This window comes from Neoarius graeffei, chromosome 21 (assembly GCF_027579695.1).
Source record: "Neoarius graeffei isolate fNeoGra1 chromosome 21, fNeoGra1.pri, whole genome shotgun sequence".
Taxonomy (NCBI): domain Eukaryota; kingdom Metazoa; phylum Chordata; class Actinopteri; order Siluriformes; family Ariidae; genus Neoarius; species Neoarius graeffei.
The window spans coordinates 40956753-40973479 of record NC_083589.1 but is presented as its reverse complement, the minus strand read 5'-3'; the positions used below and the strand labels follow the sequence as shown (position 1 = coordinate 40973479).

At 40.0% G+C, this 16727-nt stretch overlaps 1 protein-coding gene and 1 long non-coding RNA gene across 2 annotated transcripts in view; one reads left to right on the top strand and one right to left on the bottom strand.

Moving 5' to 3' along the window:
• Positions 1–1199: 1199 nt before the first annotated feature.
• Positions 1200–6014, bottom strand: LOC132869742 (uncharacterized). Its single transcript, XR_009651004.1, has 3 exons — positions 5893–6014; positions 5348–5501; positions 1200–1221 (listed from the first exon to the last, which is right to left on the bottom strand). It is a non-coding gene; the product is annotated as an uncharacterized LOC132869742 (long non-coding RNA).
• slc37a3 (solute carrier family 37 member 3) overlaps positions 5753–16727 on the top strand; it is a 25576-nt gene continuing 14601 nt past the window's right edge. Inside the window, exons 1-7 of the mRNA XM_060903117.1 lie at positions 5753–5854; positions 9085–9160; positions 10099–10213; positions 10836–10928; positions 14033–14116; positions 14254–14399; positions 15781–15877. Of these exons, the coding sequence (XP_060759100.1) occupies positions 9087–9160; positions 10099–10213; positions 10836–10928; positions 14033–14116; positions 14254–14399; positions 15781–15877 (609 nt within the window). The 5' untranslated portion in view covers positions 5753–5854; positions 9085–9086. The remainder of the gene's footprint in view (positions 5855–9084; positions 9161–10098; positions 10214–10835; positions 10929–14032; positions 14117–14253; positions 14400–15780; positions 15878–16727) is intronic.

Here is a 16727-nt window from a genome sequence, read left to right as displayed (position 1 = left end):
TTACCTTGAAATTCCTACTCATCAACTTGGCATATTCTTCCTCACTACAAGTTTCTGACCTGTTTATGGAGTGATGTCAAATCAACATGGCTGTGCGCAGCGTCAGAAGTAAATAAAGTAGCACCTCTTACCTTTCAAATATACACTAAGTAACTTTAAAAATGCACATTGATAAAACTTGCTGAATTCGTGCTGAGTTTATCTCAAGAAGAAAAGAAATATATCACAATGGAAAAATAACTTCGTTCCGCCCGAATAAGTTCCAAATCTGTGCTCAAATCAGAAAATTAAGGGAGTTGTACTCAATAACGTACAATATGACTCGGGTAGTCAATGACATGGACAGGCTTTAATTTTCAAACAAATTTTGCATACACTGTACACACACAATCTTGCCTATAAATACCCGGGGGAAATGATGGGAAAATTGTCATTATTGAAGATGCCATGCCTAAGCCAAAATCAACGTGAACAGGCCAATGGGATGTTGCGCGCCGGAAGTACACAGACAGAGGTCGCCCGGCACTTCGGTGTTCATCATTCGACCATTTCCCGTTTGAGTCAGCGTTACAGACAGACAGGGAGCACCAGGGATCGTCCACGCCCTGGTCAGCCTCGAGTCACGACGCCAGTTCAGGATCAGCACATCAGGCTAGCTCACCTCCGTGACAGATTCCTGACACCCTCAGTCACTGCTGCTGAGACCCCTGGACGACACAGACCCAGAATCTCCAGCATGACGGTCCGAACATGGACTTTGAATTTTTTTATTGTCAATTAATTCTTGAGTTTGACAATAAATGTCCTTTATCGATGTTTCAAGATGTGTGTGCATTACATACAATATCATAAATTTCACATATATGCATGGATCTAAAGTGATATCGTGTTGAATTCCATTGTGCGTTTTTAAAGTTACTTAGTATATTTATACTGTATCAAGTATTTGCACACAGACATTTGTTTGTTAAATAGAAAACATCACTCACCATAGTTAGCTGCGTGGCTTGTTGCTAACAAACGATGAACAGGGAAGAATCCATGTTTTGTTCATCTTGTATGTTGAATTTGCAGAGGTCAAAAATGTCATTCAGACCTACCAAATTACCACTTATAAGGGAGGTGTAATGCAGAATTAGTCCTCACTTCACCTCTGCTGGAAGACAGTGATGCAGCAGCGCTTTAGTCCATCCAGCTCTCTCACCTCCTCAACTATACTTTCTGCACAAACGGAACAAGCTCCAAAGCGTCAACCTTCATGTTTATTGATACCATCGTGTTCATCATCTCATCGAGCTACAGAACTAGCTGTGTCGATTCTTTGTCATAACTCTGTGTAACTGCATCAGATATCTTCACTGTGTACTAGAACTTCGAGTCCAACATGTGCTGTGTCCAATACTTTAAAAATAACGATGAAGGAAAAAAAGCTGCTTCTCTTTTGTTTTTACAAAAAAACTTATTTACAGTGCTCAGCGTAAATGAGTACACCCCCTTTGAAAAGTAACATGTTAAACAATATCTCAATGAACACAATTTCCAAAATGTTGACAAGACAAAGTTTAATATAACATCTGTTTAACTTATAACGTGAAAGTAAGGTTAATAATATAACTTAGATTACACACTTTTCAGTTTTACTCAAATTAGGGTGGTGCAAAAATGAGTACACCCCACTGAAAGTCTTTGGAGCAAATCTAAATTGTAGATTACAAATGTCTAATTTAACAAGAATACAATTACAGGTGTCCAGCAGACAGTTGACTATAAAAGGGTGTTACTTAAAGAAAACCCCTTCCCATTTCATGCTGTCAGCAATGGCACCACATGGAAGAGAAATGACGCAAGACCTGAGAAAGAAAATAATTTCTTTACACCGCAAAGGTGAAGGCTACAAGAAGATCAGCAAAGCTTTATTTATCAGTCAGAATACTGTAGCAAAAGTGGTACAAAAATTTAAGAAAGATGGAACTACAACCATCTCACGGAGATGTCCAGGTCGTCCACGGAAGTTAACACCTCGACAGGAGCGTCTTCTGATGAGAAGGGTTGAAGAAAATCGGCATGCAAGTTCACTGCAGTTATCTAAAGTAGTAGAAAGCCAAACTGGGGTGACTATTTCTCATGACACAATATGGCGTACACTGCAGAGGAACGGCATACATGGATGCTGTCCACGAAAGAAACTTCTAAAGCCCAGGCACAAAAAAGCCCGCCTAGAGTTTTCCAGGGCCCATGCTGACAAAGATGAAGACTACTGGGACTCTATACTCTGGAGTGATGAGACCAAGATAAATGTTTTTGGAACTGATGGCTTCAAAACTGTATGGCGTCGCAAAGGTGAGGAATACAAAGAAAAATGCATGGTGCCTACAGTGAAACATGGTGGTGGCAGTGTCCTTATGTGGGGCTGCATGAGTGCTGCTGGTGTCGGGGAGCTGCATTTCATTGATGGCATCATGAATTCACAGACATATTGCTCTATACTGAAAGAGAAGATGCTACCATCACTCCGTGCCCTTGGTCGTCGTACACTTTTCCAACATGACAGTAATCCTAAACACACATCTAAGGCCACTGTTGGATTTCTGAAGAAGAACAGGGTGAAAGTGATTCAGTGGCCAAGTATGTCTCCTGATCTGAACCCAATCGAACACCTATGGGGAATTCTGAAGAGACAAGTTGAGCATCACTCTCCATCCAGCATCCAGTCACTAAAAGAGGTCATTGTTGAAGAATGGAAAAAGATTGATGTTGCAAAATGTCGCCAACTTGTTCATTCCATGCCTAGAAGACTTGGTGCGGTCATTAAAAAATCATGGAGGCCATACAAAGTACTAGATGTAGTAGTTTTTGCTGTGGGGTGTACTCATTTTTGCACCACCCTAATTTGAGTAAAACTGAAAAATGTGTAATCTAAGTTATATTATTAACCTTACTTTCACGTTATAAGTTAAACAGATGTTATATTAAACTTTGTCTTGTCAACATTTTGGAAATTGTGTTCATTGAGATATTGTTTAAAATGTTACTTTTCAAAGGGGGTGCACTCATTTACGCTGAGCACTGTATATTTGAGTTTGTTGAATAATGTTCTCTTGATAAACACCGTTGTTGTATGACTTCTTTTGGCTGCTTCTAATTTATGATCTGCATATTAGGTTTGGCATAGGTTTTACACCAGATGCCCTTCATGATACAGCCCTCCCCAGTCTATCCAGGCTTGGGACCAGCACTACACTGAGTGCAGAATTATTAGGCAAGTTGTATTTTTGAGGATTAGTTTTATTATTGAACAACAACTATATTCTCAATCAACCAAAAAGACTCAAATATCAAAGCTGAATATGTATGGAAGTTAGAGTGGGGCATTTTTAGTTTTGGCCATTTTAGGAGAATATGTATGTGTTCAGGTAACTTTCACTGTGCAGAATTATTAGGCAACTTAATAAAAACCAAATATGTAGCCATTTCACTTATTTATTTTCACCAGGTACACTGATATGACAACTCCAGATTTGCAAATAAACATATGACATTCAAACACAAAACAAAAACAAATCAGTGACCAATATAGCCACCCTTCTTCATGAGGACACTCAAAAGCCTTCCATCCATAGATTCTGTCAATTTCTTTATCTGTTCACGAACCAACATTGTGTGCAGCAGCAACCACGGCCTCCCAGACGCTGTTCAGAGAGGTGTACTGTTTTCCCTCTTTGTAGACCTCACGTTTTATAATGGACCACAGGTTCTCTATGGGGGGCGGCACGGTGGTGTAGTGGTTAGCGCTGCCGCCTCACAGCAAGAAGGTCCTGGGTTCGAGCCCCGGGGCCGGCGAGGGCCCTTCTGTGTGGAGTTTGCATGTTCTCCCCGTGTCCGCGTGGGTTTCCTCCGGGTGCTCCGGTTTCCCCCACAGTCCAAAGACATGCAGGTTAGGTTAACTGGTGACTCTAAATTGACTGTAGGTGTGAATGGTTGTCTGTGTCTATGTGTCAGCCCTGTGATGACCTGGCGACTTGTCCAGGGTGTACCCTGCCTTTCGCCCGTAGTCAGCTGGGATAGGCTCCAGCTTGCCTGCGACCCTGTAGAAGGATAAAGCGGCTACAGATAATGAGATGAGATGAGGTTCTCTATGGGGTTTAGGTCAGGTGAACAAGGGGGCCATGTCATTATTTTTTCACCTTTCAGACCTTTACTGGCTAGCCACGCAGTGGAGTATTTGGACGCATGAGATGGAGCATTATCCTGCATGAAAATCATGTTCTTCTTGAAAGATGCTGACTTTTTCCTATACCACTGCTTGAAGAAGGTTTCTTCCAGGAACTGGCAGTAGGTCTGGGAGTTGAGTTTGAGTCCATCCTCAACTCGAAAAGGTCCAACAAGCTCGTCTTTGATGATACCAGCCCATAGCAGTACTCCACCTCCACCTTGCTGGCGTCTGAGTCGGAGTGGAGCTCTGTGCCCATTACTGATCCAGCCACAGGCCCATCCATCTGGTCCATCAAGAGTCACTCTCATCTCATCAGACCACAGCACCTTAGAAAAATCAGTCTTAAGATATTTCTTGGCCCAGTCTTGACGTTTTATCTTGTGTGCCTTACTCAGTGGTGGTCGTTTTTCAGCCTTCCTTACCTTGGCTATGTCCCTCAGTATTGCACACCCTGTACTCTGACACTCCAGGGATGTGGCAGAACTGGATGCTAATGGCTGCTTGTTAGCTTCACGCTTGATTTTCTGCAGATCATGTGCAGTTATTTTGCGCCTTTTTTTCCCCCCACACGCTTCTTTCGACCCTGTTGACTATTTGCAATGAAACGCTTGATTGTTCGGTGATCACGTTTCAACATCTTCGCAATTTCAAGAGTGCTGCATCCGTCTGCAAGACATCTCACAATTTTAGACTTTTCAAAGTCTGTCAGATCTCTCTTCTGACCCATTTTGCCAGAGGAAAAGAGGTTGCCTAATAATTATGCACACCTGATATAGGGTGTTGATGTCATTAGACCACACCCCCTCTCATTACACAGATGCACAGCACCTGATATACTTAATTGGTAGTAGGCTTTCAAGCCTAAACAGCTTGGAGTGGGACAACATACATTAAAAGGATGTTGTGGTCAAAATACTCACTTGCCTAATAATTCTGCACTCAGTGTAAGTATGCATTGTCTTGTGCAACCCCAGTGGCTGTGGATTTTTATATCTAATCTGCATGGCTTTGAACTATGGAAAGAAACCTGCACAGACGCAGGGAGAACATGCAGACTCTATGCAGAAACGTCCCCATGAGGTTTGAACCTGCAACCTTCTTGCTGTGAGGTGACCATGCTAAACATCATTGTACCTGGGCTGGACCACAACTGCTAACTACTTCTTCTTCTCCCCGTTAGGGGTCGCCACAGTGGATCATGTCCCTCCATCTCCTGCTGTCCTCTGGATCCTTTCCTGTAGCACTAACCGTCCTCAGGACCTTCTTCACCACATCTACCCCATGCTAACTTCTCACACAAAAATACAACACATTAACAAATATTTCCTGTTCAGACATTTTAGGAGGGACTTTTCCTTTAAAGTTGTCCAGATGCACAACCTGTACACTGTATACAGTTATAAAGTAAACAATTTAGCTGAATACTGACTGAAATGAGGTTTTTGCTATTATTCATATTTTAAGTAGTGTGTATATATCAACAAAATAATGGTACACATTAATACTTTATGAATGTTTACTGTTTAAAGACATTAGTCGCGTGCTGACAGGAAAAAGCCGGAGACTGTTGACCAGCAACGTCACTTCCGGACACCTTTCGTTCAACAGCTGGGACGGACGTCATCGCACAGAGAAATACAGGTTACTAACTGCACGTTATATCTTACTTTGTTACTTACTTATTAAAACAGGGCGGGTAATGAACACCTGACCGTCCTGTGAATGCAGACTGAACAGAAACATACACACATTAGTGTCTGTGATAACGGCATATTCTAAATCATATGACCCAGGAAGCTAATTCCGCTAACCGAGCTATGCTAAACGCCGTTTCCGTTCGCTTGCGGATAAACAGGTTTTGTTTTCATACCCATATTCTTATAAGTCCCGCCTCTTGCGCTATGATTGGCTGGGAGCACCCCTACATCTTGGTTACGATTGGTTTATAATAAAGACACGTGGGTGAGTATTAACCACTAACAAATCGTAATGAAGGAGGCGGGAGTTGTTGGAATACAGGTGGGGGGAAATAAAGCCTTTTTTTAAAGCGAGATAGCTATGGAGATGAATGGTACTTTTTAAATCACATTACTTTGTTAATAATAATAATGGCGCGTCTCAGAAAAGTGTCTCAAACAAAAACAATTCGCAGTGCAGAAAAAAACATTTTGTTTCACATAAGAATTATTGTGTGTATACATACATACATACATACATACATGTATACACATTTTAATACTTTTATTTGGATCTAAACACAAGGGAATTTCTTATTACAGATCCAAATACTGATGGAAGTAATTTCATAGGATTAGTAAGAACAGGTCAATCACAAATGTCATGTGCTATCCATTGCTATGCATTAACTAGGACAGGTCAATCACAAAGTGTCCCATACTATACATTACACTGTATTGATAGTTAGGGGTAAACATGTAAAAATAGGCATGGTTAAGGGTACACATGGCATCTCCTTCTCCAGATTGATATGCTGCCTATTATGTAGCGATTGAACAATACTTAGCAAGTTTTTTTGAATTGTCCTTATTCAGTCCACAGAATTGCAGCCCACGCAGGGCAAATCTATGTACATGTCCCAGGCTGCCAAACAATAGAACAAAAAGTTTACACCTATAGCCCTGGTTTGTGACTGTATCCAAAAGTGGCTCGTATTTTAAAAGCTTGGAGTAGTAACAAGTGTCCATGTATAAATCAAAACAACAACCTACTAGTGCATCTCAAAAAATTAGAATACCATGAAAAAGTTACTTTTTTTCATAATTTAATTCAAAAAGGTAAACTTTCATATATTCTATATTCATTACATGTAAAGTGAAATATTTAAAGCCTTTTTTGTTTTAATTTTGATGATTATGGCTTATAGCTCATGAAAATCAGAAATCCAGTATCTCAAATTATTAGAATATTCCCTAAGATCAATCAAAAAAAGGATTTACAATACAGAAATGTCCAACTTCTGAAAAGTATATTCATTTATACACTCAATACTTGGTTGGGACTCCTTTACCATGAATTACTGTATCAGTGCGGTGTGGCATGGAGGTGACCAGTCTGTGGCACTGCTGAGGTGTTATTGAAGCCCAGGTTGCTTTGATAGTGGCCTTCAGCGTATCTGTATTTTTGGGTCGGGTGTTTCTCATCTTCCTCTTGACAATACCCCATAGATTCTCTATGGGGTTCAGGTCGGGCAAGTTGGCTGGCCAATCAAACAGTAATATCATGGTCAGCAAACCATTTGGTAGTAGTTTTGGCACTGTCGGTAGGTGCTAAGTCCTGCTGGAAAAGGAAATCAGCATCTCCAAAAAGCTCGTCAGCAGATGGAAGCATGAAGTGCTCTAAAATCTCCTGGTAGATGGCTGTGTTGACTTTGGACTTGATAAAATACAGTGGACCAACACCAGCAGATGACATGGCACCCCAAATCATCACAGACTGTGGAAACTTCACACTGGGCTTCAAACACCTTGGATTCTGTGCCTCTCCACTCTTCCTCCAGACTCTAGAACTGTGATTTCCAAATTAAATGCCTAATGTACTTTCATCTGAAAAGAGGACTTTGGACCACTGAGCAACAGTCCATTTCTTTCTCTCCTTAGCCCAGATAAGACACTTCTGACATTGTCTCTGGCTCAAGAGTAGCTTGATATTAGGAATGTGAAAGTTGTATCCCCTTTCTTGAAGATGTCTGTTCGTGATGGGTCTTGATACACTGACACCAGCCTCAGTCCACTCCTTGTGAAGCTCTCCCAAGTTCTTGAATCAACTTTTCTTGACATCCCTGTTGCTTGTGCACCTTTTCCAGCCACCCTTTTCAGCACTGACCTTTTGTGGCTTACCCTCCTTGTGGAGGGCATCAGTGATCATCTTCTGGACAACAGTCAAGTCAGCAGTCTTCCCCATGATTGTGGTTGTGTGTACTGAACTAGACCGAGAGATACACTGTGTTCATACTCATCTCATCTCATCTCATTATCTCTAGCCGCTTTATCCTGTTCTACGTTTTACTCAAACTCGAAATGAAATATTCTAATATTTTGAGATGGGTTTTTTTAATGTTTTTGTACTGTATGCCATACTGATTAAAATTAAAATAGAAAAATGCTTGAAACATTTTAGTTTATGTGTAATGAGTCTATAATATAACATTTTCACTTTCTTTAATAACTGATGGAAAATATTGAACTTTTTCACAATATTCTAATTTTTTGATATGCACTAGTATTTCCACAAAAATAACATTCTTATTGTCAGCATCTATAATGGTGATGTCAGGGGTGTTTGTAATGTTACTAAAGGGGGTGTCTTCATGATTAGCGCTAAACCAGTCCATTTTTACTGCACAGTGGTTATGGATTTTTATTGAAAGTCCGTACACCTCTTTGATGCCTTTTATTACCAGGTCCTCCAACCTGTCATGCCATGCGATATAGAGACCTTTATAAAAGTTGCATCCATTTAAAATGTGTGCAACTGTCTCATTATGATGGGTAGTGAGATGGAGAATGCAATGTGGATGATGTCTAGATGGATACCAGATGGCCAGATTAGATTTAGTCGGTAGCATTTGAAAATGGGCTTTGATGGTAAAAATGAGGATATCCTCACCGACTGAGGTGTTGGAGTATATAGTATGAGACAGGGAGTGATTTGCGTATGGTAAACACGCCAGTACACACACACACATATATTATAGTTTCAGAGGTCTTGTGGTTTGACCAGTAAAGTTGAGTCCTGTATTATGAATGCTGTGTGTCTGTTGCTCCAGATGTTTGTTGCTGGATAGCCAGAGTAAGCCTTGCTCTACTGAACACTTCCTTTCCCTCTTCCTTTCCCTCCTCTACATCCACCAGTGATGCTTCCCTGCTGCACCTTCCTCTCACGCTACACTCACCATCACCTGGTTGCCTTCCTCCTCACCTTCTTTAGGTAGGCTCAATCCTCGCCATTGCTTTGTTACTGAATCATGCAGCTCATTCACATCTAGTACTAAAACTAGTACTGGATATTTGTTGCAACAACTTCTAGTTCACTGGAACATTCAAAATACACTGGATCTTGAAAATTTTCATAAAACTCAATCACCTTTCAGGTTATTAACACTATATGACACATTTAAATGTTAATGAATCAGTTAATAAAAAGAACTGTCCAAACACTCACCAGATGCTGGAAAGACATGACTGAAAAGCAGGCTGTAACTGGTTTTTAACTGTATGTTAAGCTTGAGTGCATTTCTTAAGCTAGACATTACATTACATGAATGGCATTTAGCAGACGCTCTTATCCAGAGTGACGTACAACATACTCAGAGCAGCCTGGAGAGCAGTTGAAGCCATGCTCTAGGGCACTTCAGCCATTCCTGCTGGTCCAGGGACTCGAACTGGCGAGGTTTTGGTCCCAAAGCTGCTTCTCTAACCATTAGGCCATGGCTTCCCCATGACTTCAGGTTTGATCCAGTCTGTATTTTGGAAGTATGAGTTTGTTTTTTAATCTGAAGCTAAAGTTTACAAACTGTTTTGCTCTTTGTTTTTGTCCTTTTCCCAATTGGACTTTCTGTGAATGGAAAAAAATATTCAGCGAAAAGTCAAATTTACACAATTGTCCTCAGTCTGAATAAACAGCTTCTTCATTTTTGAGTCACATAAAATGTTCAGACATTTCTGCTGTTCTTTTCTGTTGACATTAATGTTAGATATTTCAAATTTTGTTAGTGTCATAGGGTAACCTTAGAGTCTTTCCTGGTAATGTCCATACATGAGTCTTCTGATGTTATATCATGTTGATGGGTTGGATTTGTTCAGACAGAATGTTATGTAAACTCATAACCCTTTCTGTCTTTTTGTCATCGGCTATCTCTCACACAGCTATGTGTTGCTGCATGCTTCACGTAAGACTTTCAGCAATGTGAAAGTGAGCATCTCTGCACAGTGGACCCCTTCATTGCAGAATGGCAGCTCTCCTACATTTTCCCCCAGAGAGGTAGGCACACACTGCCGCTTTATGTCTCAGCACATGACTACTGAAGAACTAAGACCAAAGCCTCATGTGCTGCGAACAAGATGTGGTAACATGAAATTTGGCAATAGAAGAAAACTTAAAATGCTCTCACATATAAAGAAAATGATCTACAAGCACATCCAGAAAATTAGAGTTTTAGCAACTGAGTTATGAAATCAGACAACACTAATGGATTTTATTTGAACACAACTGTGGAAAAAATGTCAGTCATTCTCATAGTGCCTTAAATGAACTCGTCGTCAGGACTTGTGGGTATGTCTAGGCGATAAATGAAACCTTCACAAGAAAGAGATAAGATAAAATCAGTTAGTCCCTTTATTTAGTCGAGCCACTGTTAGCTCACTAGTTTCATGCAGCAGGTTGGAACAACAATCTAAAAACATTACAAAACTGGCAGAAAAATGGGAGATTTCTTTTGTTTCTTTTCCCCCTTCTCCCCTTTTTTGGGTTGATAATTGTGGTCGTGACATGCAGTACACAAGTATATATTGTAAATGTACAGTATATGCAGCAGTCATGCACAGCACAAGTAAATTGTGTGATGCCCTTTTTTTTGTGCCTTTTCTTGTGCAAATGCCAACAGACATGGGAAGAGAATCGACTTTTTACAGATACTGAGGAGGCCACGCTGTTTTTGGGTGCCCTGGACTCCATATTTCTCTTCTCTTATGCTGTGGTGAGTGACACTGAAAGAGTGAATTTGGATGTTTAGCTGAAATGACAAGGTCAATGAAAGTGTTGATTTTTGCCTATTAAGTGTACAAAAACGGCTCATTTTACTTGGCAGCACAGTTTTTTTTTTTTTTTTTCTTTGTTCCCTCAAGTCAGTAAGGAGTTAAACATGATAAAGCATGCTGTTATTGTAAAATATTCAGTGATGAGGTTGATTGTTTTATAACAACAGCACACCTCAAAGTGTTATTATTTGTAGAAAAGAAATTTGCCATTAAACAACGATACTTAATGTTTTATTGTTTTACAGTTACATTTAATATTATGGAAGGTTAGTTCATAACAGTTATAAACAACTGTTCAGTCACCAGCCTTTCCTTTTTAGTCTCTTTTGAAGACAAAAAATGCAGCTTGTCCAAAAGTTCTCCATCCTGAAAGCCTTTCCTGTGTCAGTAGACTTAGTTACAGCTTTACCTCTGACTAATACAAAGCACTGACACTGGCGTCTCCTTCTAAAAATACTAAATGAACATCTCTTCACAAATAACTTCACCATATGAACAATTATACATGCTTTTTAATTCGTTTGGATGGAGCATTTGACATAAATGTCGTGATAGAAATGTATTAGAATAAGTCTATTAATATCAACCTATCAAAGCTGCTGTAATCAATGTCTTCTGACCAATCAGAGTTGACAGTTCAGCAGTGCTGCGGTGTGTGTGTGTATGTGTGTATATATATATATATATATATATATATATATATATATATATATATATATATAAGGGTGCATCAGTTGCCCTCACTTTCATAAAATCTGATGCATTTTTGTTTGGGTGTTCCTTTTCACTAATAAAGACATCCTGTAAAATTTTTTGACCATATTCAAAAGTCTAATGGTGGCACCATGAGGTAGAGGTCTGCGCGGGACAGAATTTTCAGTCCCGCTCCCGCATTGTGCAGTCCCGCTCCCGCAAAGAATTATGATTTTCAGTCCCGCTCCCGCCCGCGCCTGCCATATTTTGTCCCGCTCCCGCCCGGAAATCCCGCATGATGCAGACGTTCGCGTTATTTCTCACGAAAGTTCTTGTCATTGGCTTGGGGAATTAAACATGCTGAGCTTAGCTGAGCTCTCCACTGACCGATCCTTCATTTATTGTAAGTTTATTGTTTAGACTCTGACATTCTGCTGATACAGTCCAAGTTGAGCGCTGCATGCGCTCATGATTGACAGCTCTCACTTTGATTGACGGCTCTCGCTTTGCGCACTCGCACTCCCACTTCCGACAATGTGGCGTTATGATTCCAACCGCGATTTCATTCTCCTCTCATATAAAGTGCTGCACAACCACAACCAGCTCCTCAGATTATACACTGTCTATTTATAACCCAGCTTTGATAGGTTGATATTAAAAATACTTTTTAATACTTAGGACTAATACTCTTGACTTTTTAACGGTAAATGTACCTCTTTTTAAAGCAGCACTTACTTCTGAAGCACTGTGAGCTTCACTAGAGGAGCTCTGCTCTTCTGCCATGATCGGAGATCTCAAACACGGAAGAGCGGAAAGGAATCAGAAGCGTACGCGAGATTAGACCACATCCGCAAATTTAGGCATCTTAAAATGTTTTTATTAATGCCAAATAAAACATCCAGCACAAATTATATATGATAGACATAAATTAATAATTTATAAATTTTATTTTAAACACGTTTTTAGTTAGCGGGACTGCAGCTCATCACCTCTCACGCCCGCGTCCGCATTGTGCACTCCCCCTCCCGCCCGCGCCTGCAATGAGCTTTCAGAATTTGTCCCGCGCCGCACTGCTTTGCGTCGGGTCCCGCGGGACTCCCGCAGGAGTGCAGGGCTCTACCATGAGGTTCATTTTTTGCCAAAAAACGCTTATTTTATGTTTTCGCGTAAGGTTTTTTTTTTTTAAAGATTTTTTGGGGGCTTTTTTCACCTTTATTGGATAGGACAGTGTAGAGACAGGAAATGAGCAGGAGAGAGGGAGACGGGGAGGGATCAGGAAATGACCTCGGGTCGGAATCGAACCCGGGTCTCCGGATTTATGGTATGGTGCCTTATCCACCTGAGCCATGACGCCCCCATTTTCACATTGATTTCTTGTGACCCAGACATCATGTTAAGAACCTTTGCAAGGGATTGAGAAGCATTAATGTGATTCATAATACATTTGTATTGTTTAAAAGTAGTTGAACAATGATTCAATGAACAGCTAAAACTCAAACTGTGCTTGATAATATATTTAGAATATGTACTAAAAATGTGTATCTAAGATATTTGGTATACTCTATAAGGTGCCATAATGTTTCATGAAAAGTGATAATTTTGTCATAAAAGTCATAAAATAGCAGCTTTTTCCATAACTTTGAGCTCCTGGTGCCACCATTAAACTTTTGAATTTTGTCAAAATATTTCACCCAGTGTGTTTTCTTACCAAAAGGAACATAAAAACAAAAATGCATCATGATCGGAGGAACTTTTCATTTTTAGGGGGCAACTGATGCACCCTAATATATAATATATATAAGCATTCATGATTTTTTTTTTTTTGTGACAGAAGTGTATTCCTGTGACAGTCCATAGGCTTATAATGTAAAAGAAAGGTCTGTTCATTCTGTTAATCAATTGCATTAAACATATGGTTTGAATGAGCAAAATACAGTATTCATATACAGAGAAATATTTGATCAGAGTAGTTATTATAGACATGTAATTCACCCTCACTTACAATGCTGTACAGTAAATACATTACAACTAACGCAATAATGCCACCAGTGTAATGTGTTCTGTTGTCGACATCTCAGCCAGCACTCCCAATGTCATCTGATAGTCACAAGCACACACAACTTATGCCCTAGTTACTGCAGTGCATGTATTTCTGTAACACATAGACACACACTCATATACACCAACACACTAATGTAACAGTTGCAGAAGCATGCTGGTTCAGTACTAATCACAAATTCACTTTAATCATACTGTTAATCCAGGTGTTGGTGTTGTGCAATTTAAAAACGCATGTAGCATCCAAAAGTGTTTGGTTCTAACAGTTCATATTGTGTCATTTTCCTCTTAGGGTTTGTATATTAGTGGCATCATAGGTGACCGTCTGGACCTTCGTTACGTTCTTTCCTTTGGGCTGTGTGGCTCCGCTGTGGTGGTACGATAATGTTTTCTTGAAGTTGTTTTCAGGGAATTGTAAATTATTAATAGGAAGTCATTATATAGTCCAAGGTTAATGAAATTAAAGCTTATAAAAATACAGATATGGATTTCTCTCTCTTTTTTTCTCTGTAGGAGTTCGTTTTTGGCACTCTGACAGAATGGCTGCATTTTTATAATGTGTATTTCTACTGCTTTCTGTGGGTGCTAAATGGCCTGTTGCAGTCTGCAGTTTGGCCCTGTGTGGTGGCTGTCATGGGCAACTGGTTTGGCAAGTCTGGGTGTGTGTCAGTGTAACATATTTTCTTTATTGCTACTTTAAACATGTCGGGTTTAGGGCAACAGGACAAACTTTAAAGTTACAGTTAACCCTCTGAAGTCACAGTTTTTACTTGCGATAACAAAACATTCAGTTAATATATAATTTAAAATTATAGTGTAACATTCTGTGTTAATATTTTGAAAGCTCATCGTTCATGACCTCTGCAACCCTTATTTTGCTAAAACAGTTCAAAAGACTATTTATACTGAATGTGGTGTGACTGATCATCACAAAGACATGTAAAATATAGGTACAATGTGTGCATTTTTTTCACATTATAGCCCTTATCATCAAAGCACGATGTGCTTTTCACCATTTGAAAAATCTCAAATTTTAGCACATGAAAAACATAAAGAAATAACAAATGACACTACTGTGTGATTTTTCCATTAAATCACCGTTTGAGTGCTGAGTAGAGGTCTGCGGGGGTCGGATTTTTCAGTCCCGCTCCCGCCTGCGCCCGCATTGTGCAGTCACGCTCCCGCCCGCGCGCACATATGTGCACTTCCGGTCCCGCCCGCGCCTGCAATGAGCTTTCAAAATTTGTCCCACGCCGCACTGCTTTGCGGCGGGTCCTGCGAGTCCCGCGGGACTCCCGCGGGAGTGCAGGGCTCTAGTGCTGAGCTGAAAAAATCCCTCCCCGAGGTCTTACCATAAAACGGTTTGTTTGTCTGGCAAAAGTTTTCTGACAAAAATTGACACAACTTCTCAGGTCCTGTGCTGATCAGAGGACATGACATAAACCATGAATTGCATGAAGAATTCTCTATACAGACAAGATGTACAGTATTCACCCCATTGAACTTTTCCACATTTTATAGTGTCACACTCTGGAATTGAAAAGGGGCTATACAATTATATCCAGTTGTTAGTTGAGGGATGTACAGGTTTTCCAAAAAATACACATATTTATTAAACATAATTACAAAAAAGTTTATTTTGCATGAATAGGCCTGAATTCTAGGCATGTGTAAACAACTTTGAGAAATGATTTGTATACCAACATGCTTTTTGTTGTTGTTGGTGATAGCAGTAACTTCAGAGTGCCACGCCTCGCCTTGCCTGTCTGGATTCTGATTACGATTATTCCCGTCATAACATTCTCTGTCTGTTCCCTGACCTTTGGCATTATCTTTTGCTTCTTGAGAAATTCAAAATAAATAGGCTCTGTCGTGCATCCTCCTAATTCTTAGTGATAAAAAAAGCATGTTTAAAATTTTATTTATTCACAGCAACATAATTTTGCTAATATTGTACTAAATTTAATCTTAGTTAAATCTAATGGATCTTTCATTTCAGTGTCTAACCTGTTTTTGTGTGTGTGTGTGGCTGTTGGTTAGCCGAGGCTTTGTGTTCGGCTTGTGGAGTGCGTGTGCATCAGTGGGGAATATTCTAGGAGCATTCCTGGCCTCCAGTGTTCTGAAGTATGGCTATGAGGTTAGTGAACTTTGGTGCATTCATCATTCTTACAGTTGAAGACTGGAAAAAGACCAGGTGATTTTTTTTTTTTCTTCTTCTAATCTTTAACTATCCAGTTGGAGTAAATCTGTGTCAGTGATAGCCTCAGGTTCCTTGGTTGACAGGAATGGAACCTGATGTGGTGGTCTGCTGTTGTAGCCCATCCACCTCAAGGTTTTATGCATGCTCAGCTGCTTTTCTGCTTACCATGGTGGTAAAGAGTGATTATATGAGTTACTATATCCTTCCTAGCAGCTCGAACCAATCTGGCCATTTTCCTCTGACCTCTTATTAACAAGACATTTCCACGCACAGAACTGTCGCTCACTCAGTGTTTTTTTTTTTTGCACCATTTTGTGTAAACTTTAGAGACTGTTGTGTATAAAAATCCCAGGAGATCAGTAGTTTCTGAAATACTTAAACCAGTCCATCTGGCACCAAAACCCATGCTACAGTTAGTCACAGTGATCACTTTTCTTTCTCCATTCTGATGTTAGACGTGAACATTAACTGAAGCTCTTGACCTGTATCTGTGTGATTTTATGCATTATGCTGCCGCCACTATTTGGAGAACTGCATAAATGTTCAGGTGTTCCTATTAATGTGGACAGTGAGATTATGTAGCACTTTAGATAGAATGGGTAAAATCTGGGAGAATTTTTTCACTCAACAGTCTCTAGATTTTTCACAGAATGGTTCAAAAAACAAACAAACATGCAGCGAGTACGTATTTTGCAGGTGGAAAAGCCTTGTTAATGATGATAGCCAGATTGGTTTGTATTGACATTAAGACAGAAGATCATTCTTGCCAGCCCAGAACAGAAATCTG